A 25,508-nucleotide genomic window follows, 5' to 3' on the forward strand; every position below is an offset into this window, starting at 1 on the left:
TGTGGCCTCTTCTCGACCTTTAGTTGTGGAATTTATCCTGCCAGTGTTTAGGTCAACTTCTGGGGTATTTAGAATGATTTGATAGTTAACTAGGCATATTCATGGGACAAGGCAAGCCTAGGTTCCTCCTACTCCACTGCCATCTTCATCCCTCCACTGGTGGCATCACTATTATTACAGGTTTTTCCTTTATGGTTCTTTCCTTGTTTTCTTGACTAATACTAATCAGTAGGCATTTATTTTCTATACATGTATTAAGAAGTTTTGTATTCCACTCATACATACTTGGCAAAAAAAAATTAAGTATATCCATTAGTGGAAATACAAAAGTTGATATAAATATGTTGCTATAGTTAATATAGATGAGGGTTAGAAAACCATAAATATACTGGGATCTCAGACCATTTACTTACTGAGAGGAACGCATTCGGGAGGAGGGAACCAACCATCCTCTGTACAGGTCATTATATTGTGCCCATTTTGAAGACTGTGACCATTATTACAGTTAACTCTTACAGATTGACCTTGGTAATAGTTTTTTCTCTGTGGCTTTTGTCCATTTTTCAAATAGTGGAACGTACATCTTCCTAAAAATCATAAGAACAATGAACAAAAATTTTTGAAAAACCATAAATTCAGTAAAAATAGTAAATTAAAAACTATTTGTACAATGTTTAAACTATAATGCCTAAGTATTCAAAAAAAACATATAACCTAAGAAAAACTAAAGCTACTACAAAGGCATAAAAAGAAAAAAAACAATATTCAGTATTATTTATCTTCAGTTTTTATAATCAAAATATGTGTGAATGATATAGGTTGTTTTGGGAAAGCTATCTTTATCTCTAATGGGATTTTTATGGAGAGCTCCTCATAAAGGGGAAAACCTGTATTGGTCTTTTTGTTCATAAAATTCATCTCTAGGCCTTATTTTTGTCATACAAGGCTAAATTATAGTCACTAATGTGTTTTATCCCCTCTACTATTTGAAATATTTACACATACACAATTATAAAAAGGTTTACTTACTGCGACATGGTACTTCTGGTATCCATCCTTCTGGTGTACAATGAATGGATTCCCAGTATCTTTCTGAAGGAGTCACAAAATCCTCATCACAGTGATAGTAAAAACTTCTTCCTACAGCTACTGGAAAGTATGATCTATATCGCTCATCTAGACTTCCATGTTTTATTTCTGGAAAATCACAAGGCTTCACTTGCAATATAAACAAAACAAACAAAAGCAGTATAAATGTTTTACCTTAATAAAAAAATCAAATTAGAAATTAATTGTTTCATTGGTGAATTATATCCTCTTGTTAACATCAGTTTGCTCATTGCATTTGTGTTTCTAGGACAAGAAAAGTTATAAAAGTCAGATGACTGGGATATCTGATGAGGTGATTGGTAATGAAGTTAAAATTATATCTTTTGGGTATATTTACAAGGAGTCTTGACAGATTAAACTGTACAGACCATTTAATAGATTCTTGAATATGTATATTTTAGGTCTGGTTGATTAAATGAGAATCTTGGTTGAGAGATTAAGGTACTGATTTTATTGCTCATATCATCTATCTTCTTTTTCTTTCCTGTTCTCATTAGAAATTAGAGCTCTGCCTTTTTTAATCAAACCAACTAAATGTAGGGAGATAGTGGGATTTTTTGTAGATTAACATTCATTAATTTATTTTTCTGTTTATTATAAGTAGAGTAAGAAATATAGAGAAACACAAAAATTTTTCACTCACCACATTATACAGAAAAATAATATTCTTATTAATGCCTGAAACCAGTCACTGAAGCAAGTTTTCCTCTTTTTAATCAGAGAAATGTACTGAGAATATTTCTTAATATCCAAATAGTTAATTAAGATTATGGTGAACATTTGATTGTTATGTCCAATTTTAATTGGAGAATGAGGTATTTCAAATATGTCATACATATGATACATATGACATATATAAGTATTTAAAAATGTCATGCATGTCATACTATATATGGTATATATGACATATATATCATATAATGTAACTCATATAATATCATAATATGTATTTATCATGTACATGAGATGTTTGAAAATGTCATATTTACATATTATGTCATATATACCATATATATCAGGAGCTTTCAAATATGTCATAATATGTATATTTTATAATAAAAGTGAATATTTAATGCCATTATAGTTTGATTCTTTTTAAACGCCAAATGTCCTATTTTTATTGAGGTATAATATAGTTGTATTTTATTGAGTTATTCTTATATACTGAATATTTTTGATATATATCTTTAAGTATTATGTTGTTTATAACACATTTACATATTTTTTCTAGAAAAATTTTTCCTTTTCGTTGATGATTTAAAGATAATCTAGTACTTTTTTTTTTTTTTTATGATAGGCACACAGTGAGAGAGAGAGAGAGAGAGAGAGTCAGAGACACAGGCAGAGGGAGAAGCAGGCTCCATGCACCTGGAGCCCGACGTGGGATTCGATCCCGGGTCTCCAGGATCGCGCCCTGGGCCAAAGGCAGGCGCTAAACCGCTGCGCCACCCAGGGATCCCCCAATCTAATACTTTTAATACCAGACTAGTACTAGTTTTTTTCCATAAAATGATTTGATTATAAAAAGCCTTGTGCAACACACACACACTCATTACCATGTTCATCTCCCTAAGTTCACATTTTCTTTTTTGTTTGATTAGAGAAATTTTCCAGTAGTTTCTGTAGACTTGTTATGTGGATTATACAATTTTAATCCTTGCATATACTGTTTTTCTTCAATAAAGATTTTTTATTTTTTTTATTTTCTTTAAGATTTTTTTTATTTTTTATTTATTCATGAGAGACACAGAGCGAGAGAGAGAAAGGCAGAGACACAGGCAGAGGGAGAAGCAGGCTCCATGCAGGGAGCCCGATGTGGGACTTGATTCCAGGGTCTCCGGGATCACACCCCGGGCTGCAGGCCGCACTAAACCGCTGCGCCACCAGGGCTGCCCTTCAATAAAGATTTTAAAAAAGATTTTACTTATTTATTTGAGAGAGAGAGCACACAACGGCTGGGGGAGGGCAAAGAGAGAAGCAGACTCTGCTGAGCAGGGACCCCAGTGATCTCAGGACCCCAGGATCATGCCCTGAGCAGAAGGCAGATGCTTAACTAAACACCCAGGTGCTCCTCTAATTAATATTTGTAAATGATACCTTCTCTAGGTATAGATTCTTGGCCTACAATCCGTAACTTTCATTGATAGACTTCCCTCCGTTTTTTTGAAGCTTCCAATGTTGAGATTAAAAATCTAGGATTTTTTTTTCCTCTACTAATTTTTAAAGATTTAGGGATCCCTGGGTGGCGCAGTGGTTTGGCACCTGCCTTTGGCCCAGGGCGCAATCCTGGAGACCCGGGATCGAATCCCACATCGGGCTCCCTGCATGGAGCCTGCTTCTCCCTCTGCCTGTGTCTCTGCCTCTCTTTCTCTCTCTCTGTGTGACTATCATAAATAAATGAAGAAAAAAAATAATTTAAAAAAATTTAAAAAAAAATAAAGATTTAGATTATTTTCTCTTTACCCTTGAATTAATTTCATCATGATACATCAAGATGTGCGCCATTTAACAATAATTCTACCTCAAGCAAGCTTCAGTCTTTGGATTTGCAAGAGGTGAGTCATAAAGAACTCAACTGAATTAGCTATGAAATTGTCAAGGAGAGACTTGAGTCATGGTGGTCTGATTTCAGAACAACTATGGCTATTCACCTATTATGGTGTTTCAAAGGATATCAGTTAAAGAAAACAGCCTGCTGAGATTTCTTTTCAAAGGGTATACAAAGGGGGTAAAATTAAAAGTAGGTATTATTATTATGACAGACATGAACACCCCTTACCATCTTTCTCTTTCATCTGGGCACATTTAAATGTTTTTATACTCTAACAAGATCATCTCTGAAGCAAATACACTATTTCATATATGTTTGATCAGCACTGTGATTGGCAAGACTTACAACAGTCTCATTCTACCTTAGACTTCTATCAGTGCAAGTTGTGGTCTCACTAACAATACTGATGGTTCTGTCATAGTTTTGATTCAAACTAATTTCAAAATTGAATAAAATATTCACTCATTTTTTTTCTAAGTAGGCTCCACACCTAGTGTGGGGTTTCAACTCATGACCCTGAAATCAAGACCTGAGCTAGAATCAAGATTTGGACACTCAATCAATAGAGCCCCCCCAGGCACCCCAAATATTCACTAATTTTAAAAACATTTCTGATTTGTCTGTACTTGTACAGCTGATTCTTTTGATCTAAGGCCAGGATCTTTTTTGGTTATCTCTACTAAATGTCATATTATTAGATTCAACCTAGCATATTGGATTCTTTTTGAATGATGAATCTGTGCTAATGCAGATTCACTATCATTATCACCTGAGTAACTCCAGTTGGAGTTACTAGTTGGTAAACTAATTGGTAACAGAAATAAGTAATGAAATAGGCCTGAGAACAAAGTCCTGAATCTGATACTTGGGTAAGTTTATTTAATGAAATTACCAACTATCTCATAAACCATCTAACTGGTCAATTTCCCCATCTTGTCCACAAGAACTGCATAAGGTCCCTTGTGGAATAACCTTGCTGAGGTCCAGATATAGTTGGACTGGATCTTCAATTTCCATAAGCCAACCATAATCATGATTAAATATTTTCCTTATGGAAGTGGTTTAAGATGGAGATGTAGGAGATCCTGAATACACCTCTCCCTTTGGGCACACTGAATCTACAGTTACATATGGAATAATTTTCTCTGAAAAACCCTCCCAAATCTAGCTGAGTGATTCCTACACATTGGGCAAATGAGAAAAAATCCCACATTAAAGTGGGTAGAAGGAATTGAGACGCAATCTGATCATAAACCTCATCCCCAGCATGATGACTCACAATCGGGAGGGTTCCAATTGGAGAGCCAAACCCCAATCTTTTCCATGAGGAGTGAAGGATTTGAACCTTACATCTGGCACCCCAATTTTAGGATCGGGACCTGACAGACAAGCTCCAAGACATCTAGCTTTGAAAGCCATGGGGTTTGTGTTCACAAGACCACAGGCAGCAGCTAACTGAGAAATAGTTCTTAAAGGGTCCACATGCATGGACTCACCCACCCCAGGGCCCCACATAGAGGGAGCCAACTGAAAAGTACCCAGATTTTCTGTGAGAGACTTATTTGCCTATCTTAAAGCATTGGCCTGAGGGGCAAGTATTAAATTTTATACACATCTAGGGGCTTACTAAAACTCTCTTTAAAGACAGAGGCCAGGGATCCCCAGGTGGCTCAGCGGTTTAGCACTTGCCTTTGGCCCAGGGTGTGATCCTGGGGTCCCAGGATTGAGTCCCGCATCAGGCTCCCTGCAGGGAGCCTGCATCTCCCTCTGCCTGTGTCTCTGCCTCCCTCTCTGTGTCTCTCATGAATAAATAAATATAATCTTAAAAAAAATTAAGACAGAGTCCAGGGGCACCACGCTTCTCAAGTTGTTTCTAAGTTGGGATCTTTCAGAATCTTCTTTAAGAAATATATGATTTGTGGGGCATCTGGGTGCTTCAGTGGTTGAGCATCGGCCTTTGGCTTAGGTCATGATCCTGGGATCCTGGGATTGAGTTCCACGTCAGGCTCCCTACAGGGAGCCTACTTCTCCCTCTGCCTCTGCCTCTGCCTCTCTCTCCATGACTCTCATAAATAAATAAATCTTGAAAAAACAAACAAACAAAGACATAGGCCAGCAAGCATCATCTTTATGCCCTCCCTCTGATCATTCCAGCTCACTGGTATTTCCAGGAAAGGAAAACCCCTCTTTAAACACTCCCTGAGTTTTACAGCTGCTACCCAGGAGACTCCTTTAGATCTCAGGTTGTCGTGTTCAGTAGGTCCTAAAGGACTGGAACAAATAGAGTTCTTAACAGAACACCACTCCCAGGTCACAGGAGAGAGTCACAGACTGAAGTACCCATCTTCCTGTAGAAAAAGCCTATTAGAGTAATCTTTGTTGCTGTAGTGTGAGGGGCAGACTTCTAATTAAACAATTGAAGGACAACTATACTCCTTTACAAAGACCTTGGAGGATAGGCACTATTTCAGGTCCTCCCTCTGCTGCACTCCAGAGCACTGGTCATTGCGAGAAGGAAGTTCGTACAAGGATCTGGAGCCCAGTTTTTATGTCTGGTGCACTGCATTTTGTTGCTGCTACCCAGAGAACATTCCTTGATCTGATGGCCAGTGAGGCTTACATTCATAGGTCCCACAGGATTGTGGGAAACGCAGACAGTTGAGGGTTGGCTACCACCCTTGGGGTACACTGCAGATAGAAACTGAACTATGATCTCAGTCTTCCTATGAAAGAATTCAGACTGAGGGGCAGGTTTCTAGTTTGGCACACATCTAGGGGCCTACCTAGGTGTTCTCTGGGGATAGAGGCCAGTGGGTGCCAACTTTGTGATCATCCTCTGCGTCGCTCTAAGCCAATGGTATCTGCAGTAAAGGAGTTTATACTTTTCTATGGTGCCCTGGCTTTTGTGGCTGTCAGCTACGGTATACCTCTAGATTGCTTTGCTCTGGTGGCCAGTTGGGCCTATGATTGTGATCTCATAGGACTGTAACAAATGGAGAAAGCATTCCAAATCAGCTACCACTGCAGGGCACAGCAGAGAGGCAGGAGACTAAGGAATCTACTTTTTCTGTGAAAGAGGCCTATTAGCCTATCTTTATAACAGGCCAGAGAGGCAGGCTTCTAATTAAACTAAGAGCCAACCATAATCCTCTCTGGAGACTTCCAGAAACCACAGCTCTCTTTGCTGCACCCCAGAGTGCTGGTATCTCCTAGAAGGGAGCTCATACACACACATCTGGTGTCCAGTTTTTGCATCTGGCACCCTGGTTTTTGTGATTGCCTGCCCTAGTGGCCTGTAGGGTTTGTATTTATGAATTCAAAAAGATGGTGGTAGAGAGGCAAAAAGGTGCTTATTATTAACAGGAAAATATATAAATGTATAAATCTCATTGGTAAAGGCCAATATATAATGTAAGGGTTAATCTCATAAAGTTAGTGAGTTTAAAGAGATAAAGGAGTAAAAATAAGTATAACTTTGATAATTTATTAAAGGATACATAAAACATGTAAATTGTGGTATCAAAAATATGAGCATGGGGGGCATAAAATGGTAGAGCTTTAGAATACAGTCAAAGTTAAGTTCTTTTCAAGTCAAAGTAGACTGTTATAAGTTGTTTTATGTAAGTCTTATAACCTTTGGTAGATGCACAGAAGTTAAAGACAAAGGAATCTAAGCATACTACTGACAGAAAACAATAAAATCATGGAGGAATAAAGCAAGAAAAGAAGAAAAGATCAGATGAATTACAAAACAGTGAGAAAACAAGTAACAAAATGACAATAAGTACACACTATCAATAATTACTTTAGGGGATCCCTGGGTGGCTCAGTGGTTTAGCCCCTGCCTTTGGCCCAGGGCACGATCCTGGAGTCCTGGCATGGAGCCTGCTTCTCCCTCCTCCTGTGTCTCTGCCTCTCTCTCTCTCTCTCTCTCTATGTCTATCATAAATAATAAATAAATATTTGAAAAAAAAAAACAGCTACTTTAAATGTAAATGTACTAAACACCCTAATCAAGAGTGTTGTTTTTTAAAAGGACCCATCTATATCCTGCCTACAAGAGGCTCAGTTCAGATGTAAGGATACATAGACCAAGGGGATAGAAAAAGACATCCCATGCAATGAAAGCCGAGAAAAAAAAAAAGAAAAGCAAAAAGAAAAGAAAAAGCTAGTGTACATACATGTAATCAGACAAAATAGACTTTAAAACAAAGACTGTAATAAAAGACAAAAATGGGCATTACATAAAGGAGTTCATCCCACAGGAGGATAAAATACTTGTAAATTTGAAGCAGCCAACATAGGAGCACCTAAAATGTAAAGCAAATATTAACAGAAATAAAGGGAGAAATAGACAGTGATACAATAATTAATACTCCCACTTTCATCAATGGACAGATCATTCAGACAGAAAATCAACAAGGAGCAGCCCCGGTGGCCCAGAGGTTTAACACCGCCTTCAGCCTGGGGTATGATCCTGGGGGCCAGGATTGAGTCCCAAGTCGGGCTCCCTGCATGGAGCCTGCTTCTCCCTCTGCCTGTGTCTCTGCCTCTCTCTCTCATGAATAAATAAATAAAATCTTAAAAAAAAAAGAAAGAAAATCAACAAGGAGACACTGACATACAGTGACATTTTTGACCAGATGGACTTAACAGGCATACACAGAATATCCATCTAAAACTATCAGAATACAAACTCTTATTAAGTACACATGGAACATTCTTAGGATGGACATATGTTACACTACAAAACAAGTCTTAATAATATTAAAAAGATTAAAATACCAAGTATCTTTTTTGACCACATGGTATGAAACTAGTAAATTAATTATAAGAAAACTGAGAATCCACAAATACATGAAGATTAAACAACATGTTATTGAACAACAGGTGGGTCAAATTTTTAAAAAGAGGATCAAAAATACCTATAGGCAAATGAAAATGGAAATACAACATAGCAAAACTTACAGGATGACCAAAAGCAGTTCTATGAGGGAAACTCATAGAACTTGCTTACATCAAGAAGCAAGAAATCTCAAATGAACCAACTTTACACCTCCAGGAGCTAGAAAATGAAGAACAAACAATGTCTAAAGTAAATAGAAGATAGTAATTGACAAATATCAGAGTGGAAATAAGCAAAATAAAAGCTTAAAAAATAGAAAATATCAATAGAACTATCAATTAAAAAGATAAAACTAAAAACAGAATTCTGAAAAGATAAAAACCATTACAAAAAAAGATTTTATTTATTCACGAGAGAGAGAGAGGCAGAGACACAGGCAGAGGGAGAAGCAGGCTCCATGCAGGGAGCCTGATGTTGGACTCGATCCCAGGACTCCAGGATCACACCTGGGCCAAGGCAGGCACTAAACCACTGAGCCACCCAGGGATCCCCAGATAAAAACAAAATTGACAAACCTTTAACTAGATTCACCAAGAAAAAAATACACACACACACACACACACACACACACACACACACCTATAATCAGAAATGAAAAAGGAGACATACAACTGATGCCAGGGAAATATAAAGGCTCAAAAGAGACTACTATGCACAATTATACACCAATAAATTGTACAACATAGAAGAAATGGATAAACTCCTAGAAACATACAACCTACTAAAACTGAGTCATGAAGAAACAGAAAATCCTAAAGACTAATAACTAGTAAGGAGAGTAAATCAGGGATCAAAAACCCCCTAACAAACAAAAGTCCAAGATCAGATGGCTTCACTGGTGGAACACTTCTGAAGTCATTTTTTTAAAGATTTTATTTATTTATTCATGAGATACATAGAGAGAGAGAGGCAGAGACACAGGCAGAGGGAGAAGCAGGTCCTAGGCAGGGAGCCTGATATGGGACTCAATCCCGGGGCCTCCAGGATCACAACTTGGGCTGAAGGCGGAGCTAAACCGCTGAGCCACCTGGGCTGCCCCGAAGTCATTTTTTGAGGCCAGTGTTACCCTGCTACCCAAACCAGAGAAGGATACTACAAGAAAAGAAAATTACAGACCAATACCTGAAAAAATACATGTAAAAATCTTCAACAAAATATTTGCAAACTGATTTCAACAATACATTAAAAGGATAATACACTTTGACCAAGTAAGATTCATTCCAGGGATGCAAGGATGGTTTCACATCCCAAATCAATGTGATAAACTAATTAAGAAAATAAAGGTTAAAAATCATATGATTGGGCAGCCCGGGTGGCTCATCGGTTTAGCACCGCCTTCAGCCTAGGGCCTGATCCTGGGGACCCCAGGATCGAGTTCCACCTCAGGCTTCCTGCATGCAGCCTGCTTCTCCCTCTGCCTGTGTCTCTGCCTCTCTCTCTGTGTCTCTCATGAATAAATAAACACAATCTTTTTTTAAAAATATATAAATAAAGAAATAGATAATAAATAAAATCTTTTAAAAAATCATATGATCATCTCAATAGGTGCACAAAAAGCATTTGATAACATTCAACATCTTTTATGATGAAACTCTCAACAAAGTGGGTGTAGAGGGAACATACCTCATTGTAATAAAGTCTGTATATGACCAACTCACACCAACTTTATATTCAATAGTGAAAAGCTTTTCCTCTAAGACCAGGAACAAGATAAGATTGCTTAATCCCACGACTTTTATTGAACATAGTATTAGAGGTCCTGCCTAGAGTTATTAGGTAAGAAAAAGAATTAAAAGGCATCCACTCAGAAAGGAAGAAATAAAACTTTTACTCTTTTCAGATGATGTGATATTATACACAGAAACCCCTAAAAACTCCACCAAAACTTGTTTGAATTGATGGCTGAATTTGAAGTTGCAGGATACAAAATCAATGTACAAAAATCTGCTGTGTTTCTATGCACTGATCATAAACTATCAGGAAGAAAAATTAAGAAAACAGTCCCATTTACAATAGCATCAAAAAGGATAAAATATCTAGGAATAAATCTTTCCAAGGAGGTAAAAGATCTGCACCCTGAAAACTACAAGACAATGATAAAATAAATGAAAGATAGTCCATGTTCAGAGATTGGAAGAGTTACTATTGTTAAAATATCCTTACCACTCAAAGTAATCTATAGTTTCAATGCAATTCCTATCAAAAATCCAATGGTATTTTTCACAGAAATAGAACAAACAATCCTAAAATTTGCTTGGAACTATGAAAGGGTCCAAATAGCCAAAAAAAATCTTGGGAAAGAACAAACTTGGAGGCATCATATTTCTTGGTTTCAAACTATGTTACAAAGCTAGAGTAACCAAAACTATGGCCTTGGCATAATAACAGACACATAGAATAATAAGAACAAAATAAAGAGCTAGAAATAAACTCACACATATAAGGTCAGATAATGACAAAGAAGCCAAAAATATACAGTGGGGAGAGGATAGTCTCTTCAATAAATGGCATTGAGCAAACTGGACAGCCACATGCAAAAGAATGATTTGGACCACCACTTACCCCATATACCAAAACTAACACAAAATGGATTAAGGACTTGAATGTAAGACCTGAAATCATAAAACTTCTAGAAGAAAACATAAGGGATAAGTTCCTTTGACATTGATCTTGGTAATTATTTTTTAGATTTGACACAAAGCAAAGGCAGCATAGGCAAAACTATACAAGTGGGGATGCATTAAACTATACATTTCTGCATAACAAAGGAAACCATCAACAGACTGAAAAAGCAACCTACTGAATAGGAGAAAATATTTGCAAATCATATAACCGATAAGGGGTAAATATCCCAAATATATTTAAAAACTCATACAATTTGAGGAGGTGGGGCAAGATGGTGGAGGAGAAGGGTCCTCACCTCACCTGGCCCCCCAACTTACCTAGATAACTTTCAAACCATCCTGAAAACCTAAGAATTCAACCTGAGATTTAAAGAGAGAACACCTGGAATGCTACAGAGAGAAAGGGTTTCACTGCTAACAAGGTAGGAAGGCAGAAAAAAATAAAAACTCATACAATTCAATAACATCAAAAAGCCCAATCTGAATAAAACATGGGCAGAGGATCTGGATAGACGTTTTTTAAAGAAGAAATACAAATTGGCCAACAGGCATAAAAAAGATTCTCAACTTCACTTTTCAGCAGAGAAATGAAAATTGAAACCACAATATTACTTCACACTTGTTAAAATGGCTGTCATCAAAAAGAAAAAAGTAACAAGTGCTGGTGAGGTTGTAGAGGAAAGGGAACCTTTCTTCATTTTTAGTGGGGTTGTAGATTGGTGCAGCCACTGTGGAACAGTATGATTTCTCAAATAATTAATAGAACTACCATATAATCGAGCAATTCCACTTCCAGGTATTTATTTGAGGAAAACACTAGCTCGAAAAGATATATGTACCCCATGTTCACTGCAGCATTATTTACAATAGCCAGGCTGTAGACACAATCTAAATGTCCATTGTTGGAAGAATGCATAAGGAAAAAAAAGTATATATACTATTCAGCCAAAAAAAAAGAAGGAAATATTGCCATTTGTGATGACATGGATGGATTTGAGGGCACTATACTATGTGAAGTATATCAGACAAAGACGAATAACATACGAGCTATATTTGGAATCTGAAAATACCACGCTCTTAGATAAGGAGAACAGATTGGTGGTTGTCGGAGGCAGGGCATGGGGGGTGGGAGAAATGGGCAAAGGAGATCAAAAGGTACAAACTTCCAATAATAAAATAATTTAATTACAGGGATGTAATGTATAGCATGGTAACTCTAGTTATTAATACCACATTGTATATTTGAAAGCTGTTAAAGAGTAAATCTTAAAAGTTTTTCCACAAGGAAAAAAATTTGTAACTATGTATGGTGATGGATTTAAGTAGAATTGTGTTTATAATTATTTCAAAGGATATACAAATATCAAATTGTGTTGTACAGCCAAAACTAAGATAATGTTATATGTCAATTATATCTCAATCAATTAATCAATCCTTTCATTATAATTGTTTAACACCTCAAAGTCTGTTTTATTCTGATGATAGGATCTTTTTTAAGGGTCTTAAAGACAGCAATTTCAGAATAAGAAGTAGGTCAAGATATGATTGGAACTTACAACTACATCTTGGCAGAGGTACCCAGCCTACATCAGTACATGTTGCCTTATTTCCATAGATTGTTGAAAAAAAGCCACTTTTACAATGATATGTGATTGCATCTCCACTTCTGTATTTGGTGGCTTTAGGTGTGTAGTCACCATTTCGAATATTAGGAGGAGGACATAGTGCTTCTGAAAAAACAAAAAAAAAAGGACATGTAGATAACTTAGAAATAACTACCCATTAAAATAATCAAGTACATAAAAATAAAGGAAGTGGATATTATTTTTTTGTTCCTATCACAGCACAAAATGGGATTAAAATGAGTATAGTCTGATATCCTTCCCACCATATATCACTCATGTCCCACCACTATATCTCTCATCTGATGTATCTGTGCCCCCTGCACTCTTGAATCTCCTTTCTCCAAAGCCATTACATACATCATCATATTCCATATGTGGTAATAAATTCATGACATATCACTTTGACTATTTTTTCCAACTATTCTTCAACTTCCTTGGCATCTATGGTTCTCATCAGGACTGTTTACAAATATTGCAAGTCTCTTCCTTCCAGATGGTTAGAAGGATTGCATATCACTATTCATTTGAAGTAGACATGACCCTATGACTTGCATAGGACAATAAAATGAGTGTAAAATAACATGTTTCCCTTAAAGGAGGAAGTTTGAAAAACTATTGTGTTATTTATGTTCCCTTTTCCATAGCTGATTAAGGAAAAGCCATGAAAAGATGATGTCTCTATCCCTTGATTCTTACAGTTAATATAATGAGTAGGGTCCCTTCAGAACTACATTGGAATGAGCATAAATAGGAAAAAAAACCTGTAACTTATGTTGAAGAAAAAATGAATTCAGATTCTGAGGTCTTACTTTGAAGTAAGTAACTTCATTGAAACCTGGAATGATGATTTATTCTAATGTTTATACAGGACAAGGGGACTGATATAAAATAATCGGTCTATATTTTGATGACTGGATGGATAATTTATCTAAATATTTTGAGTGGGGCTCTGAAAGTAAAACATATGGCAGAAGTTAAGGCCAGGGGACCTGTGCACCCATGTTCTTTGTGTATGAACCATGAATGTCATGAAGACAAACAGCTAGATTTCCACACATCATCAGCTGAACAGGGATCTAATTTGAGTGATCATTGTTTTGTGTTCATTAACCTCTTTCTAAAATATTTTCTTAATAATGCCTGAAGGTGAGAGGATATATTTTCCAAGGAGCTGTTTGTGGATTCTATATATATATATATATATATATTTTTTTTTTTTTTTTTTTTTTTTTTTTTGCAGGGGGTGGTGGTGGTGCCTGGCTGGCTCAGTCTTGTGATTTGAAACCCTATGTTGTGTGGAGAGCTTACTTAAAACAAAAAAAGTCAAATAAAATCAATTTAAAAAAAATAAAATTGACTCAAAAGCTAACTCTAGTTTTTATAAAAGAGGCTCATTAAACAAGGTTTATGCATGTAATTATGAATCATACGATTAAAAGTTCAAAGGGCTCTTAAGAGTTTAACTCTTCTCACCATCTCCCCACCTACCCGGGCCCACTGTATGACAGTATCTGTAAAACTTACCTTTTTATTTTATTTATTTATTTATTTATTTATTTATTTATTTATTTATTTATTTAAACTTACCTTTTTAGAAGGGCACTTGACTTCTGATTTCATAGCACTTATTATTTGTTTCATACACTGCTGCAGCCCTCATCAGAAGACGACTTACTCTTTTCCAATAAATGTTTGCAAATCTCAACACAGTTGTTACTGTGTTATAACTGTATCTTCTTGCTATTCTTCTAATATGATTTCCTAAACTCAACTATCTACATTCTCTCTCCTAGGCCATGATAGTTTGAGACCCAACTCTTTTAAAATGAGGTAAGCTAAGTAGAACACAATATCCCAGACATAACTTTTGGTGGGCACCAAACACAGTTGGGATGGATTCTTGCTCTGTGCAACAAAATCCTTCAATTATGAAGCCTAAAAGAGGTGTTTTTGTTTTGTTTTGTTTTTCCCCCAGCATTATCATCACCATTGATTCATATTAGGCCTGTGGATTAATGAAATCTCCAGTTACTTCCATTGTCAGCTGAGAGTTTCCTTATCTGGTGTTAATATAATTTACTTTTTTAAGCTAAATGTTGGGCTTTACAAAAGCAACCTGAGCAAGGTACATACCTGGGAATTAGGAAGCCTGTTATAGCCGTGGCTCTCCTCTAGACTTGCTTTTTGGGCCTTGCATACAAAATGTTAAGTATATTATCTTTACAATAGTTGACTCCTATAAATATTAATACTCTATTGTGAGAAAAAAACTACTTAACTGTAGGGAGTATATGAATGAAGACAATTTATAAAATATGCAGCAAAACATATAGAAAAGAAATATAACATTACCTTTACATGAAGGACTTGGAATCCATCCAAGTTTAGTACATACAGTATCTCCTCTTTCACTGTATTCATAACCCTTGTGACATTTATAATGAAGTCGTTCATTTTCCTTGTAAGTTTGTTTCTCAAAAGTAAGATATCCATTTATAATTTCTGGTTTTTGGCAGGAAATTTCTAAATATAAGAGATTAAATTCCAAGATGTTTGTCATATATTAAAGGGCTCATCTAAGACATATTTATATTAAAGACACAAATTTTGTTTCCATTAGGTAAATCAGGCAACCAAACAAAAGTTCTACTTTGACTTGAATGCTTGAATAATATCTGCTGTTCTTAATTTTCATTTTGAAAGGAAGGTAAAATTCTGAATAAAATGATGTTAATTTTATTTGGTTTGAAGATAAATTAGTCCTTTTCAAATAAACAGCAGTCAGTAATGTTCATCAACTGTATATATAAAATTGAGTATAGCTATATAGGCTTATTGTGATAAGTGTTTTCACTGAATGACTTGCAAAATTACATTATTTTCTAGTTATTGATAACAGTAATTGTTGGCAAAACACTTTGTCAAAGAAGTTCATTTAACCTATTGCCATTACATCTCTGAAAAGTAACTGATCTGCTTTTGCGGCATCACTATCCATCAAAATTTTCTGTTGAAAAAAAAACTGGCCATCATCTTTGGCCTCATTTTCTCTCAAATATTTTCCCCTGGAATTATAGCAACAAATCTAATTCTCCCATCTTTCTTTTTTTTATTTTTTTTTAATTTTTATTTATTTATGATAGTCACAGAGAGAGAGAGAAAGAGGCAGAGACACAGGCAGAGGGAGAAGCAGGCTCCATGCATCGGGACCCCCATGTGGGACTTGATGCCGGGTCTCCAGGATCGCGCCCTGGGCCAAAGGCAGGCGCCAAACCGCTGCACCACCCAGGGATCCCCTAATTCTCCCATCTTTCTAATCTGTTTTCCTGACGGTAACTTAATGGCCTTTTTTCTTGTCCCTTCATTGCTCCATTTAAAAAGTCTCCATTGATTCTCAATTCAGTCTGAATAAAAGCCAAATTCTTCAGTATGACATATAGCACCTTAGAACCTTGTACTGGCTTATCTTCAACCCATCACTGACTTACCCTTACATGCATCCTACACGAGGACCCCCGGGGACATGAGAACAGAGGAGCCTCACACTTACAGAAGCATCCCTGTATTTGTACCTTCCTCTCCATGTGTTCCCGTGACTGGTATGCTTTTCTCCTCCTCAACTTCATTTGAAAAAGTCTCATTCTTCCTTTAAAATGTATTGTATGTATTAGTTACTCCAGGAAGGTTTAGCTAACCACAGGAATTATTTTTAAGAAGGAAACCCCATCTGTGAACCTCTAGAATATACAGTATTTGCTGTGCTGAATATAAATGTTTACAATGTACTGACTTGAAGAACTAGTTCTGTTAGAGCTTTTAAGGAGAGGAATGCTTTTCTCTGCATCTCCTTTTTGGTTAGACTAGACTAAGAAAGTGAAAATAATCAAGAGATTTTAGATAAAGTTAAAAAACAAATATGAAAAAAAACAAATATGGCAGAAATTTCTGCTGAACAAGTATAGGTAAAATTAAGTATGGCATTTTAAATAAATTGACCATAAGGTTTCATGACAAAAGCCCAAATCATCAGACTGGTCATGATGTACTGGTTAGTAGTATTATAATTAAAGAAATCTTGACTTACAGTTTACTATAGAATTTTTTTTAAAAGGCAAAAATTTATTTAGTGGATGCAATTCCTTTCCACATACTTATCTAAACTTACAGTATATATATAAAACAGGACCCCTTTCTAGAAGTATTATTCAAGAACAGAATTGTCATCATCATTCATGGAAGTAAATAATGAATTTTTGACTTTTCAAATGAAAGAAAGCCTATTCTATAGGCCAATATTAAAACTTGCAGCAGAAATGCTTACTATTTGAGCCATGAAAGCCAATTACAGTTTAATCATGGTTAAGACCATGAACTTTAGTTTCAGATGATCTAGGTTTGAATCTTAACTCTACCATTTATGTCATGATAACCTTGATCATAAGATTTAACTTTTTTTGCAACTGTTTCCTTGATTATAAAAGAGAGAGGAAAATAGTGCATAAATCACAGACATTTTGAAGATTAAATGGAATGACACATGTAAGGAACTTGGATCAACTAACTGGCAAATAATAAGTGCTGAATAAATGTTAGTTATTACTATTATACTCTTTGGGATGCACAATATTTTAAAATGCCTATTTTCATGAGAAAAACTAAAATCATTCAATCACATGATCAGTAAGTATATCTTACCCACACATCTCGGTTGTTCTGCACTCCAAATGCCATTTGCTGAGCAATGGATTTCTGAAGGCCCATCAAGCATGAAACCTGAATTACACTCAAATCGTACTACATTTCCAAAAGTATATTCTTGGTCTGATTCCAGTGGAATACTGGCAAGTCTTCCATTCTCTGGTTCTGTCACTGGTAAACACTTAACAACTGAAAAAATAAATATAACTTTTCTTATTAGAATTTGACAACTCCATTTTTTAAAAAAGATTTTATTTATTTATTTATTCATGAGAGACACAGAGAGAGGGGCAGAGACACAGGCAGAGGGAGAAGCAGGCTCCTTGTGGGGATCCTGATGTGGGACTCGATCCCAGGACCCTGGGATCATCCCCTGAGTCAAAGACAGACGCTCAGTCACTGAGCCACCCAGGTGACTTTGATCATTCCAACTGTTTGTCAGATATAAAGGCTTGTAAATTAAAACAACAACAACAACAACAATAAGCTTATGTCTCATTGTTTTCTATGAAAGTGGACAAAGAAAATTATTTATTTGAATGACAAAAAATTACTTTTTTATAGTAACAAACAAGTGTTTCTTAAATGATTGAAAAATATAAAGCTTGGGATAATTAAATAAAAATGTTCACTTAAGCCCCAGAATAATATGACGCCATAGTCCTAAAAGATATTGCAGAAAACTTTCTATTTACTTCAATAGACCTTAATTTTCCTTCCTCTCTCATGTCAGTGCTCAAAATAATCTGAGTACTCCCTTTGATTTTACTTCATATTTTCCAGTATCTCTTAGGTTATGGTATTTCAACTTTATTTTATAGTAGAATCATTCAGGATAGAATTAAAATGGAAATTCTATGGCCATCTTCCTGCTCTATTACCCGAGAGATACTGATGTAATAGGTTTTCAATAACCAAAATTTTCAGCATTAAATAAACACTTTAGGTGATTCCTTTGTAGATGTTCCTTAAAGCATTTAGATTTTTCCCCTCATTTCCATAGATGAAAGATCTTTCATTCTCTTCTTTAGGTAACAGGATTTTTGAGTGATTGCATTTCTCCTCTTCTTCTTCCTTCCTCCCCTCCTCACCTTCCTCACCCTCCTCCTCTACCTCCTGTCTCCTCCTCCTCCTTCCTTCTCTTTCCCTTCCTGCTTCCCTCCTCCTCCCCTCTTCCCTTCTACTTATTCCTCAGCATGAAACTAGGAAAGGCTATTCTGACTCATCTCTTATTTCCATGAGGACTAGAGATTGGGATTATTAGCTCAATATTTGGAAACAGGATCTATATTTTCTCATTCTTACTCTTTGCTTTATGGATCAGTAAGAAAAAGCAGAGCTCTTCCTAACTTTCTGTCTCTTTTCAGTAAGACTAAGACCACAAGAAAATCTCCCTTGCAACACAAGAGGGGAGACATGTCAAACTCATGTTCATCACTTCAGATGTTACTGGAAATCCCTGCATTTGGGTAGTTCTTGAATGAAAATGGCTTCATTAATAAAGCTGAAAATCTGATACTTGTGTTTTTTTTTCTAGTGGTTAGAATCTAAAAGAAAAGGAAAATAGGTTTTAGATTTCCTAATCTCTGATACTTCGAACATTAGATTAGATGAGACTGTATTCATATTTGGTTAATAAAACATAAAATAATGTAGTAATAAAACGTCTAGATATTCATTCTGTACTATAGTAGAAGCCACTCTGAGTAAAAAATATTTAATTATAAACTTTAAGGATATTTTAATGTAAAACATCTAAAAAAATCTTATACATTTTAAATATTTGAATATTTTAATAAATCAATTTGACATATACCTTCACATATAGGAATATCATTGGTCCATCCATCTGGTTCACACTCACGGAAATTAATCCTACCTATTAACTGATACCTGAAAACAAAAAATAACAGAGTCGTGAGCTAATATGTATTTATATGCAATTTTGAAACCATCTGAATGCCCAGAAACTCCATTTCAAAGAAAATTAGCAGCATCTGCATTTCCTTCCTCCCTTCCTTCCTCTATTGCATCTTCCCTCCTCTTTCTTTTTTTCTTTCTTCTTTCTTTCTCTTTCTTTCTTTCTTTCTTTCTTTCTTTCTTTCTTTCTTTCTTTCTTTCTCTTTCTTTTTCTTCTTTCTTAAATTCCTTTCTCCTTTCTTAAATTCTCTTTTCTTTGTTTCTTTCCATTTCTTTCTTTCTTACTTAAGAAAGACCCTCAAGTCTTCAGGCATGTGGACTTGGAATACTCATAATCCTTGGTTCACAATACAAACTCATTATGATTTTGTGCACAATACCTTTTTATCTTTTCATTGAGTCAATTAGTTACACTTAACAATGTTATAACCTCCTTGACCCAAAGCCAAAAGCCAAAAACATGGTAGTAACCGAGAGCTAATAATAGGTTACCTTCCTCCAGTTTTATTTCATACTCCTACCCTCCACAATAATATTTTTGGAACATTTTGGGCTTTTTACATAATCAAGGATAGCACTAGTCCAAATTTCTTAGCATGTGGTTTATTGTTTATTTTTAAATTTTTTATTATTTTTAATTAATTTTTCCAGAGTGTAGTCATCAAGTCAGTTTGCTTATATAACCTATCCAATGTCAAAATTTTCTAACTGTGATAACTAATCAAGCCCATTCTTAAAATCTAGAATGCTCTACTTGAGTGAGTGTTCCTTCAGACAGATGCAAAATGTGCAATCATTACCAGAGGCTTTAGGTCAAGTCAAAGCATCCTTCTTAAGGTTACAGTGGACACCTAGAGGAAAAATCCTTTTCTCAAAAACAAAATAATGGGCAGCATTTTGATAACCACAAGAGAGATAATTTTGAGAACAAAACTTTCCTACACTCCTAAATAATTCTACCTAGACAAATGTTTCCTTGCTCTACAAATAAGGATTGTTTCATTCATTAAACAAGTAAGGAAAAACTTTCTCCCTCAAAATATACTTATCTTTCTTTGAATGTTACTGATTTGTTCCTAACTCTCTAAAGGAAAAAAAAATTTCAATAGATTAAATGAGAGTCACAGAACTTGAAGACAAACGTTTACTCTACATTTCTGTCGTACAAAGGAACAAAATAAATGGCCTTTTTTTTTTTTTTTTTTTGATAATTGGCTACTAAAATTCCATCTCTGTCTCCTCTACTTGTATCCCATTCCAACAGAGAAAGTAGGTTTCCTGGTTCACATTTTCCATCTACATGAGAAACCCACTTGCTCCCCCAAAGCTTTTTCAGGAATTCTGCAAAATTCTACACAAAACTACCAAAGACCCATATATGTAGGGAGAGGAGGAAGAAAAAGATTATCTAAATGTTGGTGATTGGGGAAAAGTAACAGCTCATATTTCTGCAACCCTAACCAGGCAAAATGCCAGAAAAACTTTTGGCAAAGTGCTTCCATAAAACTATCTACATGTAGGATACTGAAACTGAATATTCATATTGAATATCCTGATAAGCGGCTAGTATTCAGCTAAAGTGATATTAGGCAGAGAAAAGGTGGGTGGAGGCAAGGGATCAAAATGGGTCAGTTGACGGGCAGAACCATGGGTGTAATAAACCCATTCTACACGGATTCCACAACTGGGTCAACAAAGAGTTACATTCCCTCAGATAGGTAAAATAATCCCTTGAAAATTTTAAAATAGCATGAAATACTGATGCATGTTTATTTTGCAAGGTCCAAGGATTTTTAATTCATTGATGAATACGTAGTCCTTGTTGGAGGCCCAAGGTGAATGGTGGAGATAGTTACTCTTACAGAGTCTCTAACAGAGTTTGCCCATAATTTATATAAGCATAAGAAAGCAAAGATGAATTAAGAATAGCCAGAGTCAGAGGTGAAGTATGTAGCAAATTTCTTCATCAAATTATAAATAGTGTTTATTACTGAGATTTAGAGAATCAAGTGGAAGGAGTTTGTGAGTTTTGATCTCTTTTGCCAAGTCAAATGTGGAACCTAAAGGGGCCAGACTAGCCTAGATTGAAAGGTGTATTTCAGAGGAGAGGCAATTAGAAAGTTTAGGCCCAGATGGGCTGAAAATGTCTTTGAAAAATCTCCCTCAGGTAGTGGCCAAACAGAGCCTAACCTCATAAGAACTAAGACTTATTGGGTGTAAATGTCTAAGGAATTCTTCAAAGGGCTTCAGTGTGTGTCTTTTTTATTTATTCCACCAATTCTATGATGCACCTGCTATGTTTCTGTTTTTATAACTGAGGAAATGAGAGTGAAGAATTGTTAAAATGATAATAGTTATGAAGTGGTGGAGTTTTGGGATGCAGGTTTATCCAAAGCTTAAGCTTTAAAATATATTTTATTGCTTAAAATCAAGAAATAAATGAAAAAAGAATAATAAGAATCAATTTGTAATTTATTTTTTTAAAAGATTATTTATTTATTTACTTGAGAAAGAGAGATAGAAAGCAAGTGAGAGAGAGAAAGACAGAGAGAAGTAGAGAGGGGAGAAGCAGACTCCCTGCTGAGCAGGGAGCCCAACATGAGGCTACATCCCAGGACCCTGGGATCATGACCTGAGCCTAAGGCAGATGCTTTGCCCACTTAGACACCCACTTAGGTGCTCCCAATTTGTAATTTTTGATCCTACTTATACTTATGAAGTATAAAATTGTAGTGATATTGGTTTTCTCAGATATGAAACTTTCTTCAAAACATTTTTTTTGGGGCAGCCCGGGTGGCTCAGTGGTTTAGCGCCGCCTTCAGCCCAGGGCCTGATCCTGGAGACCCAGGATCGAGTCCCACGTCAAGCTTCCCGCATGGAGCCTGCTTCTCCCTCTGCCTGTGTCTCTGCCTCTCTCTCTCTGTGTCTCTCATGAATAAATAAATAAAATCTTAAAAAAAAAACAAAACAAAACAGTTTTTTTACCTGGCTGGGAATAATAGGAATAAATGTCACTGAGGAGGTATCATAGTATTAAGATTAGCTATAAAAATCTAGTAGGTGGCTAAAGAACAAAGAATCAATGATTATGAGCGTAGTAGCATTTTTGGTTCATGTGATAAGAATAATTTGCATACCATGGAAACTTAAAGGATGGTAGTTACTATTATTTCAGTGTAAAATATTTGCTTCTCCTAAATTTTATAAGCTTTTACCAAAGGAGGTGCCATGCAATCTGATTTTGTTACCATTCCCACTGTCCTATATACTCTGCATGTGATAGAACATAGTCAGGACTTGTTGGAATAAGCCCTTATTTATATGTATACTATTTTCCAGCCCTCCTATAGCTACACTCTACCACAGTAAATATAATTCATTTTAATTTTTCAGTGTTTAGATAATATGGTATCCAAATATAATCATTTCCATTATGGTTTAATTTTTCAGGCACTTGTACTTAGAAAAATCTTCAAGCACTGGGTGTTATGCTATATGCTGGCAACTTGAATTTAAATAAAAAAAATATAAAAAGCTCATAGAAAAATAAAGTAACCTCAAGAATGCTAGTTAGTACCGTTCATATTACCTAAATTGCAACTCTCCCAATTATAAACTTTTTTTTTTTTTTAAAGATTTTATTTGTTTTTTCATGAGAGACACAGCTAAAGAGTCAGAGACATAGGCAGAGGGAGGAGCAGGCTCCCTGCAGGGACCCCAGTGTGGGACCTGATCCCAGAACTCCAGGATCATGCCCTGAGCTGAAGGCAGACCCTCAACTGCTGAGCCACCCAGGTGTCCCTAAACTTCTTTTTATATTGACTACATACCCTTCATTACATGTATAAACAACCTTTGCACCATATTCAAACTTATTTCCTCTTTCAAGATGAAAAGAACCAAAAGAAGCATCTCCAGGATGTCCACAAGGCCTTCCTAAAATGAAAAAAATAATATAATATTAGAATGTATCACAGGAAACACATTTTATGTAAGAGTTTGAGGAAAATGATATTTGATGTTATATCAGAGGACATGAATGAAGATGTACAAAAGTGAACAATGGCAGTTATTGTTTTATAATTAAACTTATCTGTATAGTAGGGTTTTTTTAATTTTAGAAGATTAAACTCCTTATTAAGAATAATGATAGTATGTGATTTTGTATTTAAATGACAGTTGTGATATAATTCAGCTAAAATCGCTACAATATCAAACAGCATTTCACAACTAAAGTTTTCACAAATTTCACAACATATGAATTACTTACTCTGACATATCCTTGATGGATTAAGAGCCACCCATTCTCCATTCTTGCATTCCATTATAATAGCTCCAAGAGTTCTAAATCCAGGTCGGCATTTATATGTAGCCTGAGTACCCTCTGGATATGTTTGTTGAAGCCAGGCACCTGACAAAACTTGAGTTTCTTTTCTTGGAGGGGGTTCTTTACAATCTATGATCAATAAAAACGAAGTAAGTGTGTAAAGTGCTTATTTAAATTTACAATATATTTAGGTAATTTTTGTTTTTAAAAATACTATGCTGTTACAGGTCCATCCAAAAGTATGCCTTAAGATATATAAAATATAATTTTTACCTTACAGAAACTGAATCTACAAAAATTTTGTAAAAAGTTTTCCACAAAAATAATTTCTTTATTATTTTTTTAATCAAGATAATGATTGAATTTATTATTTTATCACTACGTTAGATGTAAAAATAAACTGAGAAGCTACAAGTGCATACCACTTCATGAAGATTATGGAGCAATAGAGGCATCCAGTGTAGAAAGCTAGAAGTGACTTATCCTTTGGGGATGCAAGGACAACATACACAAAAGTCATCAATGGTGAGATTATTGGCAAAATCTGCCAGCTGAAATTTAGGTACCAATGGAAGGTTTAAAAATGAACACGAGGGGAAAAAAATGAACACGAGGGAACATTTGCTACCCCTCACCTCTTAGCCTGGGAGCATGGGTAAGGTATTATATTCTTCTTTTTTTTTTTTTTTTTAAAGATTTTATTTATTTATTCAGGAGAGACACACACAGAGAGAGGCAGAGACATAGGCAGAGAGAGAAGCAGGCTCCATGCAGGGAGCCCGATGTGGGACTCGATCCCAGGACTCCAGGATCAGGCCCTGGGCCAAAGGCAGACGCTTAACCTCTGAGCCACCCAGGCATCCCTATATTCTTCTTTTTTAAAAAATGTTATTTTTTTTTATTCTTGAGACACCCCCACACACAGAGGGAGAGACATAGAAAGAAGGAGAAACAGGCTCCTCACAGAGAGCTTGATATGGGACTCGATCTCTGGACCAGGATCTCCCTCTGAGCCGAGGGCAGACACTCACCGCTGAGTCATCCAGGCTTCCTGATAATATATTACTCTTAACTGCTGCACTGCATTCTACTATTCATTCATTGATTTGGAAAATACTTTACGAGGCACTATTCTAAGTTCTGAAGAAAAAAACAATAAATTTTAAAAGAGACGAGGTACCTGTTCTCAAGTATTTCTTTTCCACTCGACTAGGGAACTTAGTTATTAAATAAGTAATTAAAGAGAAATATAATATGAATTATAAGTAGATAAATTCTCTTTAGAAAAATAAAGCATGGCAAGATGATACAAACCTGAGTGGGAAGATTCCGAATACAGTGGAATAAGTTGGAACAGAAATACATTCCTACTGCAAATTGGAACAACAAACGTGTGTGTGTGTGGTATGTGTCTATTAAAAGGAACTGGAAATTTTGAGAAGAGAAAGGACTAAATGAACTAAACAGGAAGGGCCTGTTTTATGCAAACATATTGTTTTTGGCCATTTCTTACTTGGTAGTACCTTTGCCAACTCTAGGTATGGATTGAAGATCAGGCTTTGCCTGAATGGAGGAATGTTAATGAGGAAAAGAAGAAATAGACAAACTTTTGGAGGTATGCCTAACATGAAAAAATTTGAAACCCTGAAGGATGAGGGTGCTCTGCTGGAGCCTAAGTAGTTTCTTAAGAGTAGAGTGAAAGTTCCCAGAGTCTCATAGTAAAAGTTCCAATAAGAAAAAGATCCTG

The 25,508-nt window shown here is 35.7% G+C and overlaps 1 protein-coding gene across 1 annotated transcript in view; it reads right to left on the reverse strand.

Moving 5' to 3' along the window:
- CFH (complement factor H) overlaps window positions 1-25,508 on the reverse strand; it is a 77,006-nt gene that overhangs the window by 33,677 nt on the left and 17,821 nt on the right. The window contains exons 2-9 of the mRNA XM_025421050.3: window positions 23,705-23,890; window positions 23,265-23,370; window positions 19,331-19,407; window positions 17,512-17,703; window positions 15,169-15,339; window positions 12,748-12,921; window positions 1,030-1,218; window positions 414-587 (exon numbers count right to left, since the gene is read on the reverse strand). Of these exons, the coding sequence (XP_025276835.1) occupies window positions 414-587; window positions 1,030-1,218; window positions 12,748-12,921; window positions 15,169-15,339; window positions 17,512-17,703; window positions 19,331-19,407; window positions 23,265-23,370; window positions 23,705-23,890 (1,269 nt within the window). The remainder of the gene's footprint in view (window positions 1-413; window positions 588-1,029; window positions 1,219-12,747; window positions 12,922-15,168; window positions 15,340-17,511; window positions 17,704-19,330; window positions 19,408-23,264; window positions 23,371-23,704; window positions 23,891-25,508) is intronic.

This window comes from Canis lupus, chromosome 38 (assembly GCF_003254725.2).
Source record: "Canis lupus dingo isolate Sandy chromosome 38, ASM325472v2, whole genome shotgun sequence".
Lineage (NCBI taxonomy): Eukaryota > Metazoa > Chordata > Mammalia > Carnivora > Canidae > Canis > Canis lupus.